Source organism: Mustelus asterias, chromosome 5 (genome assembly GCF_964213995.1).
Source record: "Mustelus asterias chromosome 5, sMusAst1.hap1.1, whole genome shotgun sequence".
Classification (NCBI taxonomy): Eukaryota; Metazoa; Chordata; class Chondrichthyes; order Carcharhiniformes; family Triakidae; genus Mustelus; species Mustelus asterias.
In genome coordinates, this window is record NC_135805.1 from 55,219,725 (window position 1) to 55,245,333 (window position 25,609).

The 25,609-nt window shown below is 40.3% G+C and overlaps 1 protein-coding gene across 4 annotated transcripts in view; it reads right to left on the minus strand.

The window, feature by feature from the left end:
* The window catches only part of snap91a (synaptosome associated protein 91a), a 195,346-nt gene that overhangs the window by 50,755 nt on the left and 118,982 nt on the right, over positions 1–25,609 (minus strand). For all 4 annotated transcript variants that reach the window (XM_078212609.1, XM_078212607.1, XM_078212608.1 and 1 more), the window contains 3 exons: positions 23,468–23,544; positions 10,750–10,780; positions 8,971–9,080 (listed from right to left, as the gene is read on the minus strand). In XM_078212609.1, coding sequence (XP_078068735.1) covers positions 8,971–9,080; positions 10,750–10,780; positions 23,468–23,544 — 218 coding nt within the window. The remainder of the gene's footprint in view (positions 1–8,970; positions 9,081–10,749; positions 10,781–23,467; positions 23,545–25,609) is intronic.

Below are 25,609 nucleotides of genomic sequence, written 5' to 3' on the forward strand. Positions count from 1 at the left end.
CCCAACTTGTCCATGCCACCCCCTTTTTTTCAAAAACCCCACAGCTAATCCCAATTGCCCGCATTTGGCCCATATCCCTTTGTACCCATCTTACCCATGTAACTGTCTAAATGCTTTTTAAAAGACAAAATTGTACCCGCCTCTACCACTATATCTGGCTGCTTGTTCCAGACACTCACGCTGAGAGAGAAAAAATTGCCCCTCTGGACATTTTTGTATCTCTCCCCTTAAACCTATGCCCTCTAGTTTTAAACTCCCCTACCTTTAGAACATAGAACAGTACAGCACAGAACAGGCCCTTCGGCCCACGATGTTGTGCCGACCTTCATCTGAAACCAAGATCAAGCTATCCCACTCCCTACCATCCTGGTGTGCTCCATGTGCCTATCCAATAACCGCTTAAATGTTCCTAAAGTGTCTGACTCCACTATCACTGCAGGCAGTCCATTCCACACCCCAACCACTCTCTGCGTGAAGAACCTACCTCTGATATCCTTCCTATATCTCCCACCATGAACCCTATAGTTATGCCCCCTTGTAATAGCTCCATCCACCCGAGGAAATAGTCTTTGAACGTTCACTCGATCTATCCCCTTCATCATTTTATAAACCTCTATTAAGTCTCCCCTCAATCTCCTCCGCTCCAGAGAGAACAGCCCCAGCTCCCTCAACCTTTCCTCATAAGACCGACACTCCAAACCAGGCAGCATCCTGGTAAATCTCCTCTGCACTCTCTCCAGCGCTTCCACATCCTTCTTATAGTGAGGTGACCAGAACTGCACGCAATATTCCAAATGCGGTCTCACCAAGGTCCTGTACAGTTGCAGCATAACCCCACGGCTCTTAAACTCCAACCCCCTGTTAATAAAAGCTAACACACTATATGCCTTCTTCACAGCTCTATCCACTTGAGTGGCAACCTTTAGAGATCTGTGGATATGAACCCCAAGATCTCTCTGTTCCTCCACAGTCTTCAGAACCCTACCTTTGACCCTGTAATCCACATTTAAATTAGTCCTACCAAAATGAATCACCTCACATTTATCAGGATTAAACTCCATTTGCCATTTTTCAGCCCAGCTTTGCATCCTATCTATGTCTCTTTGCAGCCTACAACACCCCTCCACCTCATCCACTACTCCACCAATCTTGGTGTCATCAGCAAATTTACTGATCCACCCTTCAGCCCCCTCCTCTAAGTCATTAATAAAAATCACAAAGAGCAGAGGACCAAGCACCGATCCCTGCGGCACTCCGCTAGCAACCTGCCTCCAGTCCGAAAATTTTCCATCCACCACCACCCTCTGTCTTCGATCAGACAGCCAGTTACCTATCCAATCGGCCAACTTTCCCTCTATCCCACACCTCCTTACTTTCATCATAAGCCGACCATGGGGGACCTTATCAAACGCCTTACTAAAATCCATGTATATGACATCAACCGCCCTACCTTCATCAACACACCTAGTTACCTCCTCAAAAAATTCTATCAAATTTGTGAGGCACGATTTGCCCTTCACAAATCCGTGCTGACTATCCCGGATTAATCCGCATCTTTCTAAATGGTCGTAAATCCCATCCCTAAGGACCTTTTCCATCAATTTACCAACCACCGAAGTCAGACTAACCGGTCTATAATTACCAGGGTCATTTCTATTCCCTTTCTTAAACAGAGGAACAACATTTGCCACTCTCCAGTCCTCTGGCACCATCCCCGTGGACAGCGAGGACCCAAAGATCAAAGCCAAAGGCTCTGCAATCTCATCCCTCGCCTCCCAAAGAATCCTAGGATACATTTCATCAGGCCCAGGGGACTTATCGACCTTCAGTTTATTCAAAACTGCCAATACATCCTCCCTCCGAACATCTATTTCCTCCAGCCTATTAGCCTGTAACACCTTCTCTTCCTGAAAAACATGGCCCCTCTCCTTGGTGAACACTGAAGAAAAGTATTCATTCATCACCTCGCCTATCTCTACTGATTCCATACACAAGTTCCCACCACTGTCCTTGACCGGCCCTAACCTCACCCTGGTCATTCTTTTATTCCTCACATAAGAGTAAAAAGCCTTGGGGTTTTCCTTGATCCGACCCGCCAAGGACTTCTCATGTCCCCTCCTAGCTCTCCTCAGCCCCTTTTTCAGCTCGTTCCTTGCTAACTTGTAACCCTCAGTCGAGCCATCTGAACCTTGTTTCCTCATCCCTACATAAGCTTCCCTCTTCCTTTTCACAAGACATTCCACCTCTTTTGTGAACCACGGTTCCCTCACTCGGCCATTTCCTCCCTGCCTGACAGGGACATACCTATCAAGGACACCCAGTATTTGTTCCTTGAAAAAGTTCCACTTTTCATCAGTGCCTTTCCCTGACAGTTTCTGTTCCCATCTTATGCCCCCTAATTCTTGCCTAATCGCATCATAATTACCTCCCCCCCCAATTGTAAGCCTCGCCCTGCCGTCCGGCCCTATCCCTCTCCATTGCAATAACAAAAGACACTGAATTGTGGTCACTATCTCCAAAGTTCTCTCCCACAACCAAATCTAACACTTGGCCCGGTTCATTTCCCAGTACCAAATCCAATGTGGCCTCACCTCTTGTCGGCCTATCCACATATTGTGTCAGGAAACCCTCCTGCACACACTGCACAAAAAGTGCCCCATCCAAACTATTTGACCTACAAAGGTTCCAATCAATATTTGGAAAGTTAAAGTCCCCCATGACAACTACCCTGTGACCCCCACACGTATCCATAATCTGCTTAGCAATTTCTTCCTCCACATCTCTATTACTATTTGGGGGCCTATAGTAAACTCCTAGCAACGTGACCGCTCCTTTCCTGTTTCTAACTGCAGCCCATATTACCTCAGTGTGCATATCCCCCTCAAAGTGCTTTTCCGCAGCCGTTAAACTATCCTTGATTAACAATGCTACTCCTCCACCTCTTTTACCAGCTTCCCTACACTTACTGAAACATCTATACCCCGGAACGTCCAACAACCATTCCTGTCCTTGTTCTACCCACGTCTCCGTAATGGCCACAACATCGTAGTCCCAAGTAGCAATCCACGCCCCAAGTTCATCCACCTTGTTCCGGATGCTCCTTGCATTGAAGTAGACACACTTCAACCCATCTTCCTGTCTACCGGTACCCACCCTTGACCTTGATACCTTCCCCAATACCTCCCCACCCTCAACACTGACTTCTGGACTACAACTCCTTTTCCCACTCCCCTGACAAATTAGTTTAAATCCCCCTGAAGAGCCGTAGCAAATTTCCCTCCCAGGATATTTGTGCCCCTCTGGTTCAGGTGCACCCCGTCCTGTTTGTAGAGGTCCCACCTTCCCCAGAACGTGTTCCAATTATCCACGTATCTGAAACCCTCCCTGCAACCACATGTTTAAGTGCACTCTCTCCCTGTTCCTCAACTCGCTATCACGTGGCACCGGTAGCGTACCAGAGATGACCACATGTTTTGTCTTTGCTCTCAGCTTCCAGCCGAGCTCCCGAAATTCCTGTTTTAAATCCCCGTCCCTTCTCTTACCTATGTCGTTGGTACCAATGTGTACCACGACTTGTGACTGTTTCCCCTCCCCCTTAAGAATCCGGAAAACACGGTCCGAGACGTCACGGACCCTGGCATCCGGTAGGCAACAAACCATCCTCGAGTCTCTTTTGCTGCCACAGAACCTCCTATCTATCCCTCTAACTAACGAGTCCCCAATAACTATTGCCCTCCCGCTCTCCTCCTTACCCTCCTGAGCCACAGGGACGGACTCAGTGCCGGAGATCCTCTCACTGCGGCTCACCACTGGTATGTCGTCCCCCTGGGAAAAGATATTGACTATCTACCTTGTCTATGCCCCTCATTATTTTATAGACCTCTATAAGATCACCTCTCAGCCACCTACGCTCCAGAGAAAAAAGTCCCAGTCTAGTCAGCCTCTCCTTATAACTCAAACCATCAAGTCCCGGTAGCCCCCTAGTAAATCTTTTCTGCACTCTTTCTAGTTTAATAATATCCTTTCTATAATAGGGTGACCAGAATTGCACACAGTATTCCAAGTGTGGCCGTACCAATGTCTTGTACAACTTCAACAAGACGTCCCAATTCCTCTATTCAATGGTCTGACCAATGAAACCAAGCACGCCGAATGCCTTCTTCATCACTCTGTCCACCTGTGACTCCACTTTCAAGGAGCTATGAATATGTACCCCTAGATCTCAATGCCCTAACATTAACTGAATAAGTCCTGCCCTGGTTCAATCTACCAAAATGCATCGCCACGCATTTATCCAAATTAAACTCCATCTGCCATTCGTCAGCCCACTGACCCAATTGGTCAAGATCCCGTTGCAATCGGAGATAATCTTCTTCACTGTCCACTATGCCACCAATCTTGGCGTCATCTGCAAACTTATTAACCATGCCTGCTATATTCTCATCCAAATCATTAATATAAATGACAAACAACAGTGGACCCAGCACTGATCCCCGAGGGACACTGCTGGTCACAGGCCTCCAGTTTGAAAAACAACCCTCTACAACCACCCTCTGGCTTCTGTCAAGAATGCAGATGCTGCGACAACGGATGAATGAACACCGCTCGACAATCACCAGGCAAGACTGTTCTCTTCCTGTTGGGAGCACTTCAGCGGTCACGGGCATTCGGCCTCTGATATTCGGGTAAGCATTCTCCAAGGCGGCCTTCACAACACACGACAGCGCAGAGTCGCTGAGCAGAAACTGATAGCCAAGTTCCGCACACGAGGACGGCCTCAACCGGGATATTGGGTTCATGTCACACTATTTGTAATCCCCACAGTTTGCCTGGACCTGCAGAGTCTCACTGTCTGGAGACAATACACATCTCTTTAGCCTGTCTTGATGCTCTCTCCACTCACATTGTTTATATCTTAAAGACTTGATTCGCTGTAAGTATTCGCATTCCAACCATTATTCATGTAAATTGAGCTTGTGTCTTTATATGCCCTGTTTGTGAACAGAATTCCCACTCACCTGAAGGGGCTTGGGGCTCCGAAAGCTTGTGTGGCTTTTGCTACCAAATAAACCTGTTGGACTTTAACCTGGTGTTGTTAAACCTCTTATTCTGTCAAGAAGCCAATTTTGTATCCATTTAGATACCTCACCCCCTGAGATTTAATCTTATGCAACAACCTACCATGCGGTACCTTGCCAAAGACCTTGCTAAAGTCCATGTAGACAACATCAACTGCACTGCCCTCATCTACCTTCTTGGTTACCCCTTTAAAAAACTCGATTAAATTTGTGAGACATGATTTTCCACTCAAAGCCATGCTGACTGTCCCTAATCAGTCCTTGCGTCTCTAAATACCTGTAGATCCTGTCTCTCAAAATACCTCGCAACAACTTACCCGCCACAGATGTGAGGCTCACTGGCCTGTAGTTCCCAGGCTTTTCCCTGCAGCCCTTTTTAAACAAAGTCACAACATTTGCCACCCTCCGATCTTCAGGTACCTCATCCGTGGCTATCATTGATTCAAATATCTTGGCTAGGGGACCCACAATTTCCTCCCCAGCCTCCCACAATGTCCTGGGATACATTTCATCAGGTCCCAGGGATTTATCTACCTTGATGCGCTTTAAGACTTCCAGCATCTCCTTCTCTGTAATATGTACACTCCTCAATACATCAGTATTTATTTCCTCAAGTTCCCTAACATCCATGCTTTTCTCAACAGTAAGTACTGATGAGAAATATTCATTTAGGATCTCACCCATCTCTTGTGGATCCACACATAGATGACCTTGTTGATCCTCAAGAGGCCCTACTCTCTCCCTTGTTACTCTTTTGCCCTTTATGTATTTGTAGAAGCTCTTTGGATTCTCCTTTGCCTTATCTGCCAAAACAATTTCATGTCCCCTTTTTGCCCTCCTGATTTCTCTCTTAACTCTACTCCTCCACCCCCTATACTCTTCAAGGGATTCACTTGATCCCAGCTGCCTATGCAGGTCATGTGCCTCCTTCTTCTTCTTGACCAGGGCCTCAATATCATGAGTTATCCAGGATTCCCTATTTCTGCCAGCCTTCCCCTTCACTCGAAGAGGAATGTGCTTACCCTGAATCCTGGTTGTAGGTATTTAAATATGGCTACTGAATCAGGTGGACAGGCAGTGACAGTGGTATTATTACTAGCCTAGTAATGCAGACACCCAGGGCATGATCTGGGGATCCAGGTTAAAATCCCATCATGGCAGATGGTGGGATTTGAATTCAATTAAAAAATGTCTAAACCTTTGATAATTGTTGTAAAAACCCATCTGGTTCACTGATCTTCTTTAGGAAGGGAATCTGCTGTGCTGATCTGGTTGGCCTACATGTGACTTCAGATGTGGTCGACTGTCAAATTTCTCCATTTCTGGGGAAATTAGGGATGTGCAATAAATGCTGGCCCAGTCGATAACACCCATATGTCAAATGAATTCAAGAAAAATAGTGACAGGTGTGGACATCAAATCCAGGTGTCACTGCATTTGTTCCCTCAAGAATTCTTTATTAAAAATTATGGAGCACCGAGTGACTGCAGATCAGTTAACTCAAAATATTCAATTGGGTGCTATAAAAACAGAAAATGACAAATGGACTTGAAACATTAACTTTTTAAAAAACTCTACAAACTGTCATACTCGCTGAGTTTTTGCAGCATTTTCTACTTTTATTTCAGATCGTCAGTATTTTGCTTTTATTAAATTTGGGTGGTTCTGGTTCTGTCAGTACAACAGAAACCAGATCAGTTCACAAAATGCAGAATAATCTGACAATATTCAGATCTGGTGGCATCTGTGGAAAGAGAAAGTGGGTGGGTGATCAGTTCAGAAGAAAGGTCATTGACCTCAAGTTAACTGTATCACTCTCCTCAGATGCTGCCTGACCTGCTGAGTATTTCCAACATTTTGTTTCTTTCACATTCCCAGGATCTTTAGTTTGCTTTTGTAACTGTTGTTAAATAACTATTTCTAAACTCATTTTTCCTAAAGAAAATCCGTGACAACAAAGGATTTTGTCTCATGGGTTTATGAACGTGTGTGTTACAGGTCATGGTAGATAAAGCTTTAAGATTTAAAGCTTAAGTCAAGAAAATACAGGCTTTCAAAACAGACCAGGCCCAAGGCCAGTCAATTGGTCTCAAGAACCAAGGAGACATATTTATTTAAATTGGAAATCTGTTTGCATGGTCTACCGAATTTAAAATGTGGTTCCCAAGTATGAAATTAATTGTTCCTGGTGGGATAGGGTATTCTATTGACAAAGTGGATGGTCAAACCATTCAATTCATACACAAGTTAGGAGACATCTTTGAACTTTACTGTTAGTGGCAGTTGTATTTGTGTAGGCAGTTTTCAGTTTCTGGTTTTGAGAATCAAGGGAATGCTTGGATCAGTTATGTGAAAGGGAAGAGAGTGTGACCCCTTGTAGCTCATTAGTTGGATAGCTTTGTAATCCAAAGCTGTAACATGGGTTTATATTTGACAGCTTTTGCCTGGCTTCAGAATCATTTGAAGTCATAATGAATCCAGGAAGGCTAAAAATGTTGGTTAGTCAGCAGCTAACATAGGGATAGTGTTTCAATACTCCATTTCGCATATTGATACGAAAATACTGACATTGTGGTTTGCTATGCCAAGGAGAAATAAGTACACAATCTTGGATTTCTTCCTGCTATTTTTTTTAATGGTTTCCATTCGATCCATTTACCAACAGGCTGTTCCCAAATTGTTTTGTTTTCTGCCTTTATGTCAGGGAAACAATGTGGTGATGGGCGATATATCCATTGAGCAGAAAAAAATGACAAGAGTTACCTGTTCAACCCATGGGATCTGTATCACATACATATTAAGTAAAGAAATCTCTAGGTTGTAGAGTGGGAACTTACTCATATAAACGATTTGCAAGGTTCAACTGAACACAAATATCTCACATAAAATCTTAATGGCAATAGCACTGGTAACTCTGCAAGCAAAAGCTTTAAATACTTCCTCCTTGGTATATTAAGTGCAATAGCTTTGCTTATAACAAACATTTCTCTCAGAATTACCTTATAGGGTTCTATTGGATGTACAAAAAAGTAGATATACTACAGTGATATAGTCCGAGACTCTCCACATAGCAAGTTAGTTGTCCAAAAGACACTACTACATTATGTTTGCTTTCTAACAGTTAGATCAACATAAAATTCTCCGAAATGTTGCTTGATGTCTATCCTTAAAATAAATTGAACCCATAACTTGGCCCATGCTGCCTTTTTTAAGTACTTAATTTCCTCCACTAATACTCGAGAGGCACGGTGGCACAGTGGTTAGCACTGCTGCCTCACAGCACTAGGGACCTGGGTTTGATTCCCGGTTTGCGTCACTGTCTGTGTAGAGTTTGCATGTTCTCCCCATGTCTGTGTGGGTTCCCTCTGGGTGCTCCAGTTTCCTCTCCCACAGTCTGAAAGACATGCTGGTTAGGTGCATTGGCCGTGCTAAATTCTCCCTCAGTGTACCCGAACAGGTGCTGGAGTGTGGCAACTAGGGGATTTTCACAGTAACTTCTTGTGCAGTGCTAATGTAAGCGTACTTGTGACACTAATAAATTTTTTAAAACTTCAATTAATTTAATTTTCATTCCAAGTATAGCTTTGAATTCATCTACAGCTAAAATTCAGCATCATGAAAACTTTGAGGAACGCTAGTTTCAAAATAGGAATTGAAATGTTATCAACGTTTCTGAACAAGTTTACTTTGCAGAGTTACATCTTTACTAATATTTGTATGTCAGGTGCAAATACTGCAATAATATATAGAATCATTGGTATGCCTACAGTTATGTTTCAAGCTGACAAATTATTTCATTAGTCTTTGTCAGATGCAAGCAGCATAGAACGGATAAGAACAAAACAGTCCTGCAGCACTATAATAAAACCTTCCAACTTCAGGACAGACTCACTTTGTTGGACATGCAGAGGGTGGAGGTGAAAATAGATCAACTACTGTAGATGTATCGGCCACCTTTGCTGGACTAGAAGTGGGAGATGATCCTGTGTTTTCTGGGGAGCCCTGGAAGGAGAAGGATATGCAGAGAAAAAAACCTTTGAAGTATGTGTGAAATCTGTTTATTGGACTACTCAATTTACTAATTGTTTAAGCTTAGAATTTACTATTATTTGCACAAACACAATGTTTGAATCTCTCCATATTTTAAATAACTCAAAATATTTTCGTAAAATATCAATAAAAAGAATATCTGAGTATTTGCGTTCCAGTCCTAATTTGTAAATTTCCTGTCATTTCAGGAGGAGGATCTGGTATTTGCTTTACATTTGAGTTTATAACAAAGGCAATGTAATAATTGAGGGGACATTAATCTTCATATAGATTGGACCAACCAAATGGTCAAAGGAGAGGAGTTGGTAAAACGCTTTCATAAAGGTTTCCAGGAATAATGTGCGTGGAACCAAGAGAAGAAGATATTTCAGATCTGGTATTGAGAGATTCAGGATTAAAGAAAGCATAGTTAAAAAAACCCTTGGGAAACAGTGATTAAAATACAACCCAATTCCATATTAAGTTTGAAAGTGACACTCCAGTCCCAAACAGGAATCTTAAACTTAATAATCTTATATGAAGGGAGAGCTGTGGAAGGTTGGTTAGGTTATGTAGACTGAAAAGTATAATGGCTAATCAACAACAGAGAACATTAGTAATTTCAAAATGGTCAACAAAAATACATTCCATTAAAAAGTAAAAATTCAGCAAGTAAGATCTACTTGCTGCTTACAAGGAAAGTTACGGATAGTATTTGATTAAAACAAAGAGGTTGCAAGAACAGTAGTGAGCCTGAGGATTGGGGATATTATAGAAACTAACCACCAAAAAAAGTTAAAAGGAAAAATAAAATGAGAGTAAACTGGTTGGGAATATAAAAAAAATGAAAAGAGCATAAATACTGTGTAGAGAAAGTAAAAGGTGATCCTTTAGAAGCAGAGAGAGGAGAAATCATCATGGGAAATGAAGAAATTGCAGAGACATTGAGGGGATAATAAGAGGTTGCTGCAGAGATAGTGAATGCACTTACGCTTTTCCAAAATTCCCTAGATTCCGCAAGGGTCTCAGCAGATTGAAAGTTAGCAAATATGACACCACTATTCGAGAAAAAACATGGAACTACATATTGGATTTGAAATGTTAACTGTTTATCTCTCCACAGATTCTGCCAGATCTGTAGAGTTTTTAAAATTTGTTGATTCAAATTTCAAGCAGCATTTTTCTTTCACTTCAGTCAATGTAGCATACTTGGATTTACAATTATGGTCACACACAAATTAATGCACAAGATACAGGGCTTATGGAGTTGGAGGCAGCATATTAGCATGGATAGAGGATTGGCTAACAGACAGGAAGCTGAACATCAGGTAACAGTAGTTACTGATTTATGACCACATGACCGATAAAATTGACACAAATAGGAACAGTTCACATGCAACAAACCAGTCTGATCATTTTTGAGTAGTACGCGGGAAAACTAACCACCTAAGGGAAAATATTGTTTTTCCGCCCTTAATGGAAATACATAAGCAAAATTTTAAAACACAAGGTCAAATTGTATCCAACAATCACTGTACAACACAAATGCACAGACGATGTTATCATTTCAAAGTTTTCTCTTGTGGAATAAAATGAACATCCTAGTTTGTATTTCTTTAAAATGCAGTACAATAATCATTACCATATTCCCCTGCGTTGGTGCTCCAGCAGTCCTAAAAGAAAATGAGGGGTAAAAAAAAAAAATGAAAACATTAAAAATTCACATGCCATATACCATAGGGATAAATTACTGGTATGTACAGTTGACACTTTTTATTTTGCAAGCAAAAATTGTTTAGAAGTGGCATAACATTCTTTAAATCAAATACATTTGTAAAACAGGACTGAATAGTGATGCTGCTTGCTGGGGTATCACACAACGTAGAATGACATAGTAGGCAAGTTTTGATTCCACTCAACTGTTTCTAATCTCTTGTCTAACTCCTTTGGAAAATGGAGAACATGGTAATAGGCTTTCTTGGATTGATTACATGATGGGTTTTGTTGAAAACCTGCACATTTTCATTCTGCCAGACTATCAATTCTTGATGATTGCTAAAAAAAAGACAGGTGGTCGAAGATTTTTGTCTTGCAGATTCAGAAGAATGCCAATTACAAAAGGGGCAATTGATACTGCATGAGGAGAGAATGTTAATTTGTTTGCAAGTGGATCATTGCTTGATGTGTATCGTGCAAAAACATGAATGGGCCCCAAGTGTCCAGTCTACCTCAGCTGCTCTGGAAGTTGTAGTCGTAACACGAGTGGTATTCTCCACTAACAGGATGCTGCCGTCAAGCCAAAAAGACTCAACCTATCACACAAATGAGTAATGTGGAATATAATTTCAGTGCTGGTGCAATGCCATACATGTGGGCTGTGCATCCCTATGACTAGTGGATTGTTCCTTTGGCTGTTCCCAAAAGGGAAAGGACAATCCCCCCCCCCCCCAGTATATATTCCAATATAGTTTTAATTTATTCCTCAACCAATTTACAATGTATTTATTTCAAATCAAATACAGAACTGCATTCTGACATTTTGATATCAATAATCTGGCAGAAGTGCAAAATTAGTATTTTTGAACTTGGTTCAACTTTTCTCCCAGTTCCCGTCCTTCCCCACCCCATCATTCGATTTGCCTAGACGGAGGCCATCTAGGTTAATGTCAATCCTCTACATGACCAGGTACCAAGTAGTATGCAAGCACAGTAAAGGTTTCAAATTACCATCCATGTGGAAGAACATTCCTTTCTGTCATTACTGTGGATCAAAACACTGGGTATTCAATGATGCCCTGTCACATTATCGTGTAAACTTAAAATAACCATGGATGTTTGGAAAAGGAATTTGTATTCTGATATCAAAGTTAGTGAGTTCAATCTTTCTCCAGAGATGCACAAAGGAAACAAATGTTCACAAAGAAGAAAGACTGAATGGACTAGAAGTTCAGCAGGACAGAAATATGCACCTGCAATAAAAATTAACAAGCTCAAGATGTTTAAAAACTGAAACAGTGAATAAATGTTGCCATTTTCCCATAAAACTATTTGAGTCATCCTAAAATGATCATTTGAACTTTAGCCTGAGATTGATGGGACTAATTGCACAGAAGCAGTCATTCTTTAGCATTCCTTTCAAGAATATTTGAAGCAGTATGTTTATATTAATTTAAAATTGCTTTTCCAGGCCACTGTAGTTTTAAGTTTAGCAAGGATATATTTACATGGATCATTTCCTGCGAAGACTAAACAAACCTTAGGCTCTATTAGCAATAAAACAATATTATTTGTATTACAATTTTCATAAAAACAGCTTGCAGCCCTTAATTTCTCCCAAAATATAATGCAATTTCAACTGTAAATTTGAATTCCCCATTTCAGGTACCACATACAAGAGCAAAAAGAAACAAAACTATATAATTTCCTCCCTCTTCATCTGTATGACGAGGTACATTTTTAGAAAGGCCTTCACTGCTATCACCACCCCACGAGGATTAATCACAAAAGCAATGGCTTTGCTCTCAAGTATTAAGTTCTTGCAAATTACGAATTTAGTAGAAATTATGAACTTGCTTCCTCACTTCTAACCTCACCATGTTTTTCTATTAACAGCAACAAGTAGAAATATTGATGACTTTTTTTTTTGCTGGACCGGGTTCGATTCCCGGCTCGGGTCATTGTTTGTGTGGAGTTTGCACGTTCTCCCCACGTCTGCATGGGTTTCCTCCGGGTGCTCCGGTTTCCTCCCACAGTCCAAAGATGTGCAGGTTAGGTGCATTAGCCATGTTAAATTCTCCCTCAGTGTACCCGAACAGGCGCTGGAGTGTGCGATTTTCACAGTAGCTTCATTACAGTGCGAGTGCAAGCCTACTTGTGACTAATAAATATACTTTACTTTAGCTGGGAACAGGAGTCAGCTATCTTGAGCCATATCCTCACTTTACAGAAACCTATCATAGCAGATTTAAATTTAAACATTGATAGGGCATCAATTGCCATTTCAGAAAGAATTCCAAACATCTTCCACCTTGTGTGTGTTGAATTGTTTCCTATTTGGACTCCTAAAAAGCATGGCTCTAATTTTAGGCTGTTTCCTGGTCCTAGATTTCTCAGCCAATAGCAAAAGATCCTCTCTACTTACCCTCAGTTTCCCTTAATAGCTTTAAATTATCCCTTAACCTTCTTAATTTTAAGTAATATAATAGATTGTGCAACCACTCTTGGTAATTTAATCTCCTTGTCCTGTGGATATGAAGGCAAATATTCTAGTAGTCTTTTGTACCTTCCATGGTATTTTAACGATTGAGTAAATGGATCTTGAGGTCTCTTTGGACCTTCACTGTTTCTAGCTTTTAACCATCCATCTTTCCTCAGTCCAAAATGGATAATGTTAAAATTGCCTTCATCAAAAGTTCTATCCATCAATAATAAAACATAGTATTCTGGGGTTTATTTATAATTCACACTATGCCTTCATTAAAAGACATTATTGTATACAGTTCTGGGTCCTGCCGCCCTTTAATGACTTATGCACATTTACACCCAGGTCCTTCAGCTCCAACACACCCCCATAAGAATGACTCATTTTGTATTCTCTCTGCACGTTCTTCCTACAAAGTGCATCAACTCATGTCTCTGCCTTAAATATGCCACCTATCTGCCCACTCCAATCTGTTTACATCATTTCAAAGTCCTACACTGTCCTCTTCAGTTTACAATAGTTCCAAGTTTTGTATCATTCGCAAACTTTCAAATTGTCCCCTGCACACCAAGATCTAGATTAATATACTTCAGGAAGTAAGGGTTCCAATACCGAGCCATGAAACACAACTACAAACTTGTTAGCTCTAAAAATATCCATTTACTGTTACGGTGCTTCCCATTATTCAGCAGTTTTGAATCCATGTTGCTACTATCCTTTTCATTCCATGACCTATAACCATTCTAAAGTCTCTAGCTTCTAAATATAATTTCCCCATTAGAAATCCATGTTCACTCTTCCCAATCAACCCACATTTTTCCATGCGACTACTAATTCTTTCCTGAATATTTGTTTCTAGAAGTTTGCCCACCACTGATGATACACTGACCAGGCCAATTGCTAGGGCTATCCTTACAACCATTTTTGGACAATGGTGTAACATCCGCAATTCTCCAGTCCTTCGGCACCTCCCAAGTCAAGTGAAGACTGGAAGATAATGGCCAGTACTTCTGCAATTTCTATTCTCACTTCCTTCAATAACCTTGGATGCATCTGATCCGGTCCCAGTGCCTTGTCAACAGTCTATTCAACCCTTCCTCCTAATCATTTCTCAACATGGCCTGAGTAGCATCCAACTCCTTGGTAAAAATGGATACAAATTATTCATTTAATAGCTCAGGCAAGCCCCAGCCTCCACGTGCAAATTTTGGTCCCTAATCAGCTCTACTCTTCCTTTTACCAGCCTCTTGCAATTTATATACCTAAAGACGACTTTGGGATTCCCCTATATGTTGATTGCCAGTCTTCTCATAATCCTTCTTTGCTTCTCTAATGAGCTATTTCACCTCTCCTTCGAACCTTCTGCACTTCTCTTGGTTCCAGACTGTATTTTCCCCCAGACACCCATTTTCAGTACATTTTTCTTCATCAACTTAATTTCTCTCTCCTTTTTCATCCAGTGTTCTAGATTTGTTTGCCCTACTTTTCCCTTTTAAGGGAATGTATCTCATCTGCCTGGACTGTTTTTGTTTTGAAGGTAGCCATTGTTTAGCTATAGTTTTTCCCACCAATCCTTAGTTCCAGTCTAATCGGCCCAGCTGTTCTTGCCTCACTGAAGTTGGCTCACTCCCAGTTAATTATTACTCTCAATTGCTAATTACTTTTTAAAAAATCATAAGCTTATGATACAATGATCGCCGTCTCTTAAATGTTCCCCCGCTGACACTTGATCTATTTGGCCCACCTTATTTCCAAGAACCATGTCCAGTGCATCCTTTCTTGTTGGACTGGACACATACTGCTGTAGAAAATGCAGTGGTTAATTTTTCAATTTAAAGAAATGGTACATGCAGAGAGAACTTTGGAAAAATTAATTAGGACATCTTCAATGTTTCCATCTACTTCTTTTAAAATCTTGGGATGAAAACAATCTGGTCTGAAGGACTTGTTACACTTGTGATATTTTCTAGATTATTATTTTACTCGTGTCAATTCCAGTGCATCCCTGTCCCTGGTTTAATATTAGTTTCCTTAGGCTGTCTGTAAAAACTGACACAAAGTAATCATTTAGCATGCCTGTCATTTTCCCATTTTCAGTTAGCTCACCATTATCTGCTCAAGGAGCCAACACAGTACGATAGCCACCCTCTTTTCCCTAATAATAGTAAAAGCAGTGTTCATTTTAATATCCCTTGCACATTTCTTTTCATACTCCATCTTATTCGGCTCTTACTAATTGTTTTGTCATTCTTTGCATCTCTCCCATTTGCTACAAATGATTTGTATTAGAGGTACGTTAGAAATTCCAGTTAGGAAAGAATTCTGCTTGTGAGTGCACCAGATAACAATGTTTAATGTAGATAAATGTTCACACTCCATTAAGCTGGTAACTAAATCTCACTCAGTTCATCATTAACTCCTGGTTGGATCTGGGACATACTGCTACAAGAAAATAGCCTGCATACAAACAGGATGCATTACTTTCCTGACATCAGCTTGTATATTTACCCTAAATCGATGGAAGTTAAAAATCTCCCATTACGATCTCCCAGCCTCTAATGCACTTTTCTAAACTCTGCATCGATATATTCTGCCACTTCACAGCTACTGCCAGGCCTACACACAACTCCAATTTTTTCCCCTCTACTTCTATTTCTATCAATAAGTCTCCACTCCTGCATTATATCCTCCTTTGATAAGTAATTGCATCCTTAATTGTTACTGTTACATTTAAAAAACAACTTGGTCATTGGATGTAGGCATCACTGGCAAATCAACATCGAAGATTCCCAATTGCTCCTGGGAAGCTGGTGATGAGGAGCCACCTTCTTGAACTACTGCAGTTCACGTGGTGTAGCAGGCGAGTTCCAGGGCTTTGACCTAAATGACAGTGAAGCACCAGCAAGGTAGTTCCATGGCAAGATAGCGAGAGACATGGAGGCAAACCTACAGATGGTTGCATTGCATCTGCTGCCCTTGTCCTTCTAGGTGGTAAAGGTCATGAATATGAAAGGTGCTGCCAAATAAGGTTTGGTGAGTTTCTGCAGTACATCTGGTAGTTGGTACACAATTCAGCCGCTGTGCACTCTCTCCTTACAGATGCTGCCAGACCTGCTGTGCCAAGCTTAAGTGCTCCCCTCTATTAGATTCCTTATCCTTCTTGTGGACCTCAACCTGGTATATTTATTGCCAATCCTGATTATCCTGTGACTGTGTCACAATAATGGTTACCCCACATACTGTATCGTTCAAGTTGAATTTGCATCTACAACTCATTCAAATTATTTCTTATACTCTATACATCTGTATTCTTGCAAATACTTCTGACCACAGAGCTACTTGGCCTTCTGCTCTGACATTTTTCTCAGATTCCTTATTTTTCTCCCTTTGGTTCTTTATACTTAGCTTTTCTTTTATCTGCAATACCCAACACATGGACTTCATGTGTTGGCAGGTGGACTTCAACCCAGATAAATGCGTAGTGGTCCATTTTGGCAGGCCAAATGGGACGAAGGAGTACAATATAAAGGGAAAGACTCTTAGTACGGTAGAGGATCAGAAGGACCTTGGGGTCCAAAATCCTAGGACTCTAAAATCGGCCCTGCAGGTGGAGGAGGTGGTTAAGAAGGCGTATGGTGTGCTGGCCTTTATCAATCGAGGGATTGAGGTTAGGAGTCCGGGGATAATGATGCAGCTATACAAGATCCTCGTCAGACCCCACTTGGAGTACTGTGCTCAGTTCTGGTCGCCTCACTATAGGAAGGATGTGGAAAAGATTGAAAGGGTGCAGAGGAGATTTACAAGGATGTTGCCTGGATTGAGTGGCATGCCTTATGAGGATAGGCTGAGGGAGCTCGGTCTTTTCTCCTTGGAGACGTAGGATGAGAGGAGACCTAATAGAGGTATACAAGATGTTGAGAGGCATAGATCGGGTGGACTCTCAGAGGCTTTTTCCCAGGGTGGAAATGGCTGCTACGAGAGGACACAGGTTTAAGGTGCTGGAGGGTAGGTACAGGGGAAATGTTAGGGGGAAGTTTTTCACACAGAGGGTGGTGGGCGAGTGGAATCGGCTGCCATCAGTGGTGGTGGAGGCAAACTCAATAGGGACTTTTAAGAGACTCCTGGATGAGTACATGGGACTTAATAGGATGGAGGGTTATAGGTAGGCCTAGAAGGTAGGGATATGTTCGGCACAAATTGTGGGGCCGAAGGGTCTGTTTTGTGCTGTAGTTTTTCTATGTTTCTATGACTATACTCTCAAGCTGTGTTAGAATTATTTATACTATCTTTTCCACTGGAGCCCTACACACACACATTTACTAGCTTGAAGGCATGAGCTGCAATATCCTAATGAAATCACATTTGATCACAAATGCACTTTTATTTTCCCATGTTTTGATAGCAATTTTATTAAATTATGATCAAGCACATTACTCTAAATCTGAAGAATGGGAAATTGTGGTCAATTTAGTGCAATTAATTGACAATTCTGAAAGGTTGATTGATAACCAACCCGCAAGTGCTGAAATCAGAAACAAAGTCAACCACATTACAAATTTTAGTGTCCATTGTTTAGAGTCCACAGAAAATATTAAAAGTAACTTCATTGTTGGCTTTAATATTTTTGTACCTTCAATGACGTTTTTCCAGCAGAATCTAAATATTGATATTTTCAATTTTGAGGTAGAATGAAATATACAGCTAAACAGTGCAATCTTTTTAAACAGTTTCGCACTACCAGTTTAACTTGCCTCAGCCAATAGCTGTTTAAACTGCAAGTGAACAGTACAATTAAAAATCCTAACGGAATGGGTTCATGGTCTTTTGCTGGCTGTTTTCTCTTGTTTCCTATTTTCACCAATGGCTCTGAACCACTTACTGTAGTAATCTCAAAGGGTTTAGCTGTCCAATTTTGAACTAACTCCAGCTCAGCAGGCAAGCAAGCAATATACTTTTGAAATAAAATTTTACTCCACCTTTCCTGGGAAGGAAACTGGGATAAGAGATTTAATGATTGCCATCATCTCTATCGTTAGCAGCAGATACCCTTCCGTGATTTTAGACTTTTCTAATGTAAATATGCTGATTGTTAAAAACTTACCCTTCACTAAGTTCCCAAGGCAGCAGGGAAAAAAAAGGAAAGTTTTAAAATTCACTTCCAAAAACGCAAGCTTTCAATTTTATTTTTAAAGTACAAATCATGGATTCCCAATGGCATTTAAGCAATCTTTAAAAAAATCCTTGTACATATACTACAAAGGTAGTGTTCCAGTGTGCAAATTGATTTTAAAAAAATCGTACAAGTTTTTAACTGCTCCATTCATAGGTTATTTGAAGACATCAATAGCTTAAGTTTCAGTTCAGACATTGCTTGTAATAAACATTACACAAATTCAAATATTTTAATTTTGTCACTCAATATAAAGTGTTAGTAATATTTGGCAAGTCAAGACGACATACAATTACATAGGATACGTGAAACTGCTAAAAGGCCATTTTGCCCAATCAGTCCATACTGACACTTATGCTCAACTTGAGCCTCCTCCTATCTTTTCATATCTAAATTTACCATAATCCTCTATCACCTTCTACCTCATGTTGTTGTCAAACTACCCCTTAAATACATTTATACCATTGTCTTCAATACTCTGTGGGCACAAGTTCTACATTCTCACAATCTTTGGATAAGGAAGTTTCTTCCGAACTTCCTGTTGGATTCCTTTGCAACTATCTTGTATTGATGACTCTGGATATACACTTCCCACAAGTGGAAACATTGCATCAACTCTATCAAAAACTTGCATAGCTTCAAGATTCATAATTTATTAATCACCCCTCAGCCACTTGAGAAAAGAGGCCCAATCCCGACAATCCTTTCCATAGGAGCAGAATTAGGTCATTTGGTCCATTGGGTCCGCTCGGTCATTCAATTATGGCTGATATGCTCCGCATCCCCATAACCTTTCAACCCATTACCAATTAACAATCTGTCTAACTCCTCAAATTTATTCACTGTCCCAGCATCCACCGCACTTTGGGGTAGCAAATTCCGCAGATTCACAACACTTTGGGAGAAGTAGTTTCTCCTCAACTTTGTTTTAAATTTGCTATCCTTCATCCTAAGACTATGACCTCTCGTCTTTTTCTGTTATTCTTGTAAATCTTCTCTTCACCTTCTCAAGTACCTCTATCATTTTCATAACAGAATACTGCATAGAATTCTGGTAGCCAAGTGTGGCCAAACCACAGTTCAATCCAGGTTTAGCATAACTTCCAAATTTTCATTTCTATCCTTCCCGAAATAAAGCTTGGTTTGCCTTTTTAATGGTCTTGCTAATCTGCAACTTTCAGCAATGATGTATCTGTAGACTCGCACCTTCCAAGTAAGTGACTTCCATATTCTTCCCACCAAAATGCACAGACTTCATTTCCCAATTATTTGCCTGTTTTGCAAATTTGTTAATCCCCTCCTGTACAGCAGTTCTGTTTTGACCGTCCTCCTACTTTCGTACCTCAAAAATTTACCATCTGTCAATTTAGATATTTTTTGATTTCAAAATCCAAATTAATGTAAATTGCAAACGTCAGTAGCACCAGCATTGATCTGTGTGGAACTGATTGCTACTCTGAATAACTATTTTTACACTCAAATGGCAATCCATTCTGCTGCTTGTCCACTGATTCGGACTCTTCATTTTCCAACCTTGTGTCTCTTATGAATTGTTTAAAAATCCAGACAAATTACATCTACCATTGTCTACTCGCTCAGTTAGCTCCTCAAATAAAATTCAATAAGGTTAGGCAAGCAATATTTTCTGTTTTGAAATCCTACTGACTATTAAGTTTTTCTTTTCTAGATATTTCCCATTCCTTCCTTAAGTAAGGATTCCATTATTTTTACTCCCACCGATGTTAAGCTGACTGATCTATAATGACCTGACAAGTTCTGTCCCCCTCTGGGGTGAGCAGAAATACCCGGGGTTATTTCCCACAAAATTCTAAGTGTCGAATTTGTGTCAAAACTGGAGTAAATCCCACTGGTTTTTTTCAGTGGAAGTTTAAAAATGAATCTCCCAGACTGTGCACTGCAGAGTGCACGAGCATGAATCGCGTTAAGATCCAGGGGCAGGGCCTATTCCAACAGGAGAGGCCGGCAGCATCATCCAACGGCTCGATCACTGGCCCCCCCCCCCCCCCCCCCCCCCCCAGTCATGTCCGGGCCAGCCTCGACGACCCCCCCCCCCCCCCGCACACTCCCCAAAACCGGTCCTGAACTCCCATCAGGATGTCCAGGCCCAATCGCTGGCCTCTCTCCTTGCCCCACCGATCTTGACTGCAGAGCGGCAACGGAGAGATGCTAGCGGGCCTGGAGATTTCAGTCCCGGATCCGCTAATAGCATTGAAATTGCATGCAAATTACCGGATGCATAGTGTATTAAGCTCTGCGCCTATTTCTGGCATAGGGCGGGCAGCACTGGATATCCAGCACTGGGAGACATGCTCAGGGGCAGGCCCCCAGTGCGGATCACGATTTTTAAAAAAACCGAGTGCTGCTTGAATCTCCCGGCCCATTGCGCTAAAACAAAATCAGCACAGCTGGATGGGAGAATCACCCTCTATCTCTTCCTTCGACCCTTTTTAAAAAATGTGTGGATACAATCCATCTGACAAGAGGAGCACATTTGTATTATCTAGCTCAAAGCCCACATCTTAGAATTTTCTAATTTTTCGTTTAAGTAATTATTCTCCAATAAGAATGAGTTGCACCCAGCCTGGTTTGTTCCTTATGGATTTTGAAATCTAAAAATTCTCTTCCCTTTTGAAAGCCAAGTGCTTGGAAGTGACCCTACTAATTTTAATCCTGCTCGGTTTTTCACGCCCCAACGTTTTCAGCCAATTCGATTCTGGTAAGGAACTCACCCATGTATGCTCCCAGTCTGTAAAAGAACAATTTGCTGCTTCAGTAGCATTACTGAATGCTTCCACTTCTTACAATTTTGTAGTATTTATAGTCACAGCTGATCAGAAGTTTGACTAGCTGTGAGACAAATTCATAGTTCTCTTGAGTGTATTCCACAACTTCACAAGTGTTTATATCTTTGAAAAGGTTTTCAATTTAATATTTTTTCCCCTTAAAATATTTATCTAATTCACTTTTGAACATTATGTATCAGCTTTCAACACTCTTTCAAGCACTGCATGTCACATCACAATAAATCACTGTGCAAAAAAAAAATCGCATGTTAGATCTGGTTGTTTTTGCAAGTAATTTTAAACCGGTGCCCTCCAATTATTGATCCTTCTGCTCTGGAAAAAGCTTCCCCTCATTTACTCTATACACCACAATCAAATCTCCTCGCAACCATCTCTGCTGTCAGAGAATGTCAGCTTTTCCCAGTGTTTCTATATAAGTGAAGTCATTCATTCATGGTACCATGTTAATAAAATTTCTTCTACACCTGCTCCAAGATATTGTGACAACCTTTGACCTGGAAGCAGTAGAGCAAGGAAAATGTCTAATTTCTATCTTTGGAATCTCCAATTATTCTGAAGAATGTCTGAAAATGGCAAATTGTAAATGAACTAATTGTAATTTTCTTGAACAAAAAATACTCATCCAAGTGGCCTGGTGAGCCTTAACTTGGAAGAGATACCAAAAAGGAGGAAGTTAAGATCAGAAGCCATGCTGGCCACCAGAAACAAAGGATTGGCATGGTGGGGCAGAGAAGACATATTTACAAGAAACTGTTGGCATGCGTGTATGTAATAAAGAAACTATGTTTGAGTAAGTGTGTGTAATAGTTAAAAAGGAACAAAACGCCGAGGACAGAGTTTGAGATGTGGTCAATTTTACAGCCATTAGCCAGAGCTGATCAGACAATTTAACAATGTTTAATGAAGGGATCAATGAAGGAGGCTCTCGGGAATCAATGCCATCAAGACTGTTGTGGACCTAGATAAGAGAAGTTTTGCAGCAATGTGTCATTTGGATGACAATTGTTTTTCGGGTCTCGAATAGTGCTGAGCTCTACTGCAGGTGACTCAAGGACCAAGTCCATTAATTGAGCAAAGTGAGAGATCCCACATTCTGGAGAGTCAATTGGAAATACTGAAATTGCACATACGGTGCCACAATTGTATGAGAAATGATGCGAATGTTTGTAATCTTGAGACACGTTCTTTCTTGTATCTGCTACTCCACATGTAATTTATAGTTGTAACAACTGTAAATTGCCAGTTAATTCTTGTTTAACTTATGTGGATTCTGATTTCTGCAAAGTATAAACTACAATATGTGCAATCTTGTTGGCAATTTCTTTATTTGGGGGTCATACAGTAAATTTGATTTTAGTTTACAGTTGCCCCATTAGGATCGTAACACTTATTTTCTACTACAAAATACATACAATGCACAGAAACTATATTTTCTTTCTAATCAACTTCTAGCTATTCTGACAATAGACTCTACAGTGCAGATATCAGTGTGTATCGGTTGCATTGAGCAACAGTTCGAATCCCTTTCTTACCAAGCCAAAAATCACAAAAAGCAGGGGGAAAGAAAATAAGGCATCAATTCCATAATCTGAATCATAAAAATCAATACAAAATGGTCATTTAAATGGAACTAATTAACAGATTTTTAATTGCCTTGTAACAATTACCTCATTTGAAAACCTCAAATATCAAACTGAATATATAGATTTATAATCCCAAATTCTCTTCCAAGGAACAATGAACCTCACCAAATCTTTCACGAAATTAAGCCTCCCCAAAATTTCTTCCCTAAGATACATACTTAGCTTTACAGCTGTGATTAGATACCAACTGTGATGGGATGTAAATTTTCAGCAAAAAATGAAGCAATGTAAATGTGTGTGTATTCTGAAGGTTAATTTTTCAGCACCAATTTGCAGAGGTACAAGTGTGTTTTGATTGTTTACTACTTTGTGTAGATAAACTTGTTTTCCTGGCGTTGCAATGTAAAACACGCTATTCAAATAATTTCTCATAACTTTGTCATTAAATACTTTTATACGAGCATCTCAATTACAGCAGCAATTACATTTACAGATGTCATAACGGAGCTGCAGGCAGTAAACAGAAAATAAGATCTCAGTATTTGGTTTATGAAAATGCATCTAAACAGGTGCAATCCTACCTACTGCCAGCTGCATTTTTCTTCCCTTCCAGGGTATTCAAATGTTGTTCAAGGGCTTCCAGAAGACTGCTAGGAGCCTAAAAGAGAAACAGTATAACACATTCACTACATTTTTACTGGCAATTCACCAGCCAGCTACATGAGGAACTTGAACAATCATTTGCCTGGAAAATGGCAACACTATTTTCATGCTTTATTTTACTTTCTCCATAAACCAAAGCATCACAAAATAAACATCATGCTTTCAATCCAATCAAAATCTTTAAATAAATACACACTTGAAAAAACTCAGTTGAAAGTTTTATTTACTCCTGTAAAGAATCCTAAATTAAAAGGCCTGATACAAGCACAAGATAACTTAAATGACACACACACACGCCTCTTCTGATAACATTTCTTACATCTGAATCTGCTGATGTGATAAACTATGATTGTACTTGTATAACAAACATTGTACGGATTGACTTTGGGTTTGACAATAGTCTACGCATTCTACAAGAGAGACGGTTCAATATTGGAAAACATTTGTTTGAACAGATTCTAAATTCACTGATTTTAACTCCTTGTGCATTGTGGCCGAATTACTATGAGCCACTAAGACTCCAAAATCTGGGCTGACCATTGAAACATTAATCTCGAAATGCTGATGCACCCATGTATAGTGAGCATTTATTTTTCATGATTACTTATCTGCTCAGTCTATTCACCGTATTTGAAACTGTATCCATTTATACACCAGGTATTCCCAGGATTCTTTAACAGTCATAGAAAGGAATTTTATTCTTTAAATAGAAATGTTAATGCTGAACTATCAATTCCAAGAGTGCATTGCGATTCAAAGAAATAAGCCCAACTAAAAGGAGACAGCTAGATGGCTACTGTGATGCAAAGTAAAATTAACATTAAGGTTCAATCCTCATACCAGCTGAGGTAGTTCTTGAGGCCAACCTCTTCATCTTGCCTTGTATTTGATTTATTATTGTCGTATATATTGGTATACAGTGAAAAGTATTGTTTCTTGCGCACTACACAGACAAGGCATATCGTTTATAAAGGGAAGGAGAGAGTGCAGAATGTAGTGTTACAGTCATAGCTAGGGTGTAGAGAATGATCAACTTAATGCAAGGTAGGTCCAATTAAAAGTCTGATGTCATAGTGAATCATGGCTGTTGTTAGCAACCCTCAGTTGACAAGGATGTTACAAGAAGAGAAAAGGTATGCTTGATAAAAGTGAAGCAGGTTAAGAAGCAGAAAAAAGGTGAAGCGTAGTCATTTTTCTTTCCTTTTTCCTCAGAGCAGTGGACAGCAGAATGAGAAAAATATTAGCAGAGTTTACCAATCTGCCTCTTACTGCCCAAATCGAGATCTAGTGCAGAGCCTCAAGTTCCTGCTTTTGAAATTTTCTCAAAACAAGGATTATATGGCATCAGATTTTACAGATCTCTCAAATTGGAGAACATTTGAATTGACTAATGCTGCAACAGCTGCAGAAACCTCAAAAGGGCAGCGAGAACTTTTCCCTCATTAAGCTTTTGCAAGGAGGACCAAAGGACGACAAAATACTTTGCCTCGAGTGAAAAAAGTCAAAAACTGGATTCTCCCTGATCCCCTCCATAAAATACTGGAAATGCTTGGCAGTTCAGGTAGCTTTTGTGGAAAGTGAAACTTTAAACATTTCAGTTCAATGGCATTCCAAAATGTCAATTCTTTGATGCTGCTTGGTCTGCTGAGCATTGCTTTGAAAAAAAAGAATCAATGTTACCAAATTCAGCCATCATTTGAGTAGCTGGTTGAGCAGCTGAAACAAAATCTCACCCAAATCCTCTTTATCTATAAGAATATGAGGAAAAGGAGGAAGAGATTGAAATTAAATCAAGTATGAGTCCGTGTCTATGAAAATAGAGTAGCTTGAGGAAATGCTATTTTGAAATAAGTTCAATTAAAAACATATTTCAGGAAGTCACTTTTTAAAATGTACTGTCCTTCAAATCACTACAAAAGATTTTCCATTCTTTATTAGAAAGATGGCAGAAACCAAGCTCACTCCTGTAGTTAATTAGCAGAGAAGATAGTGGGATAGATAAACCAAAAATGTAATGAATGAAAATCATGTATAATAATGGCAAAACAGAAAAACTTGAA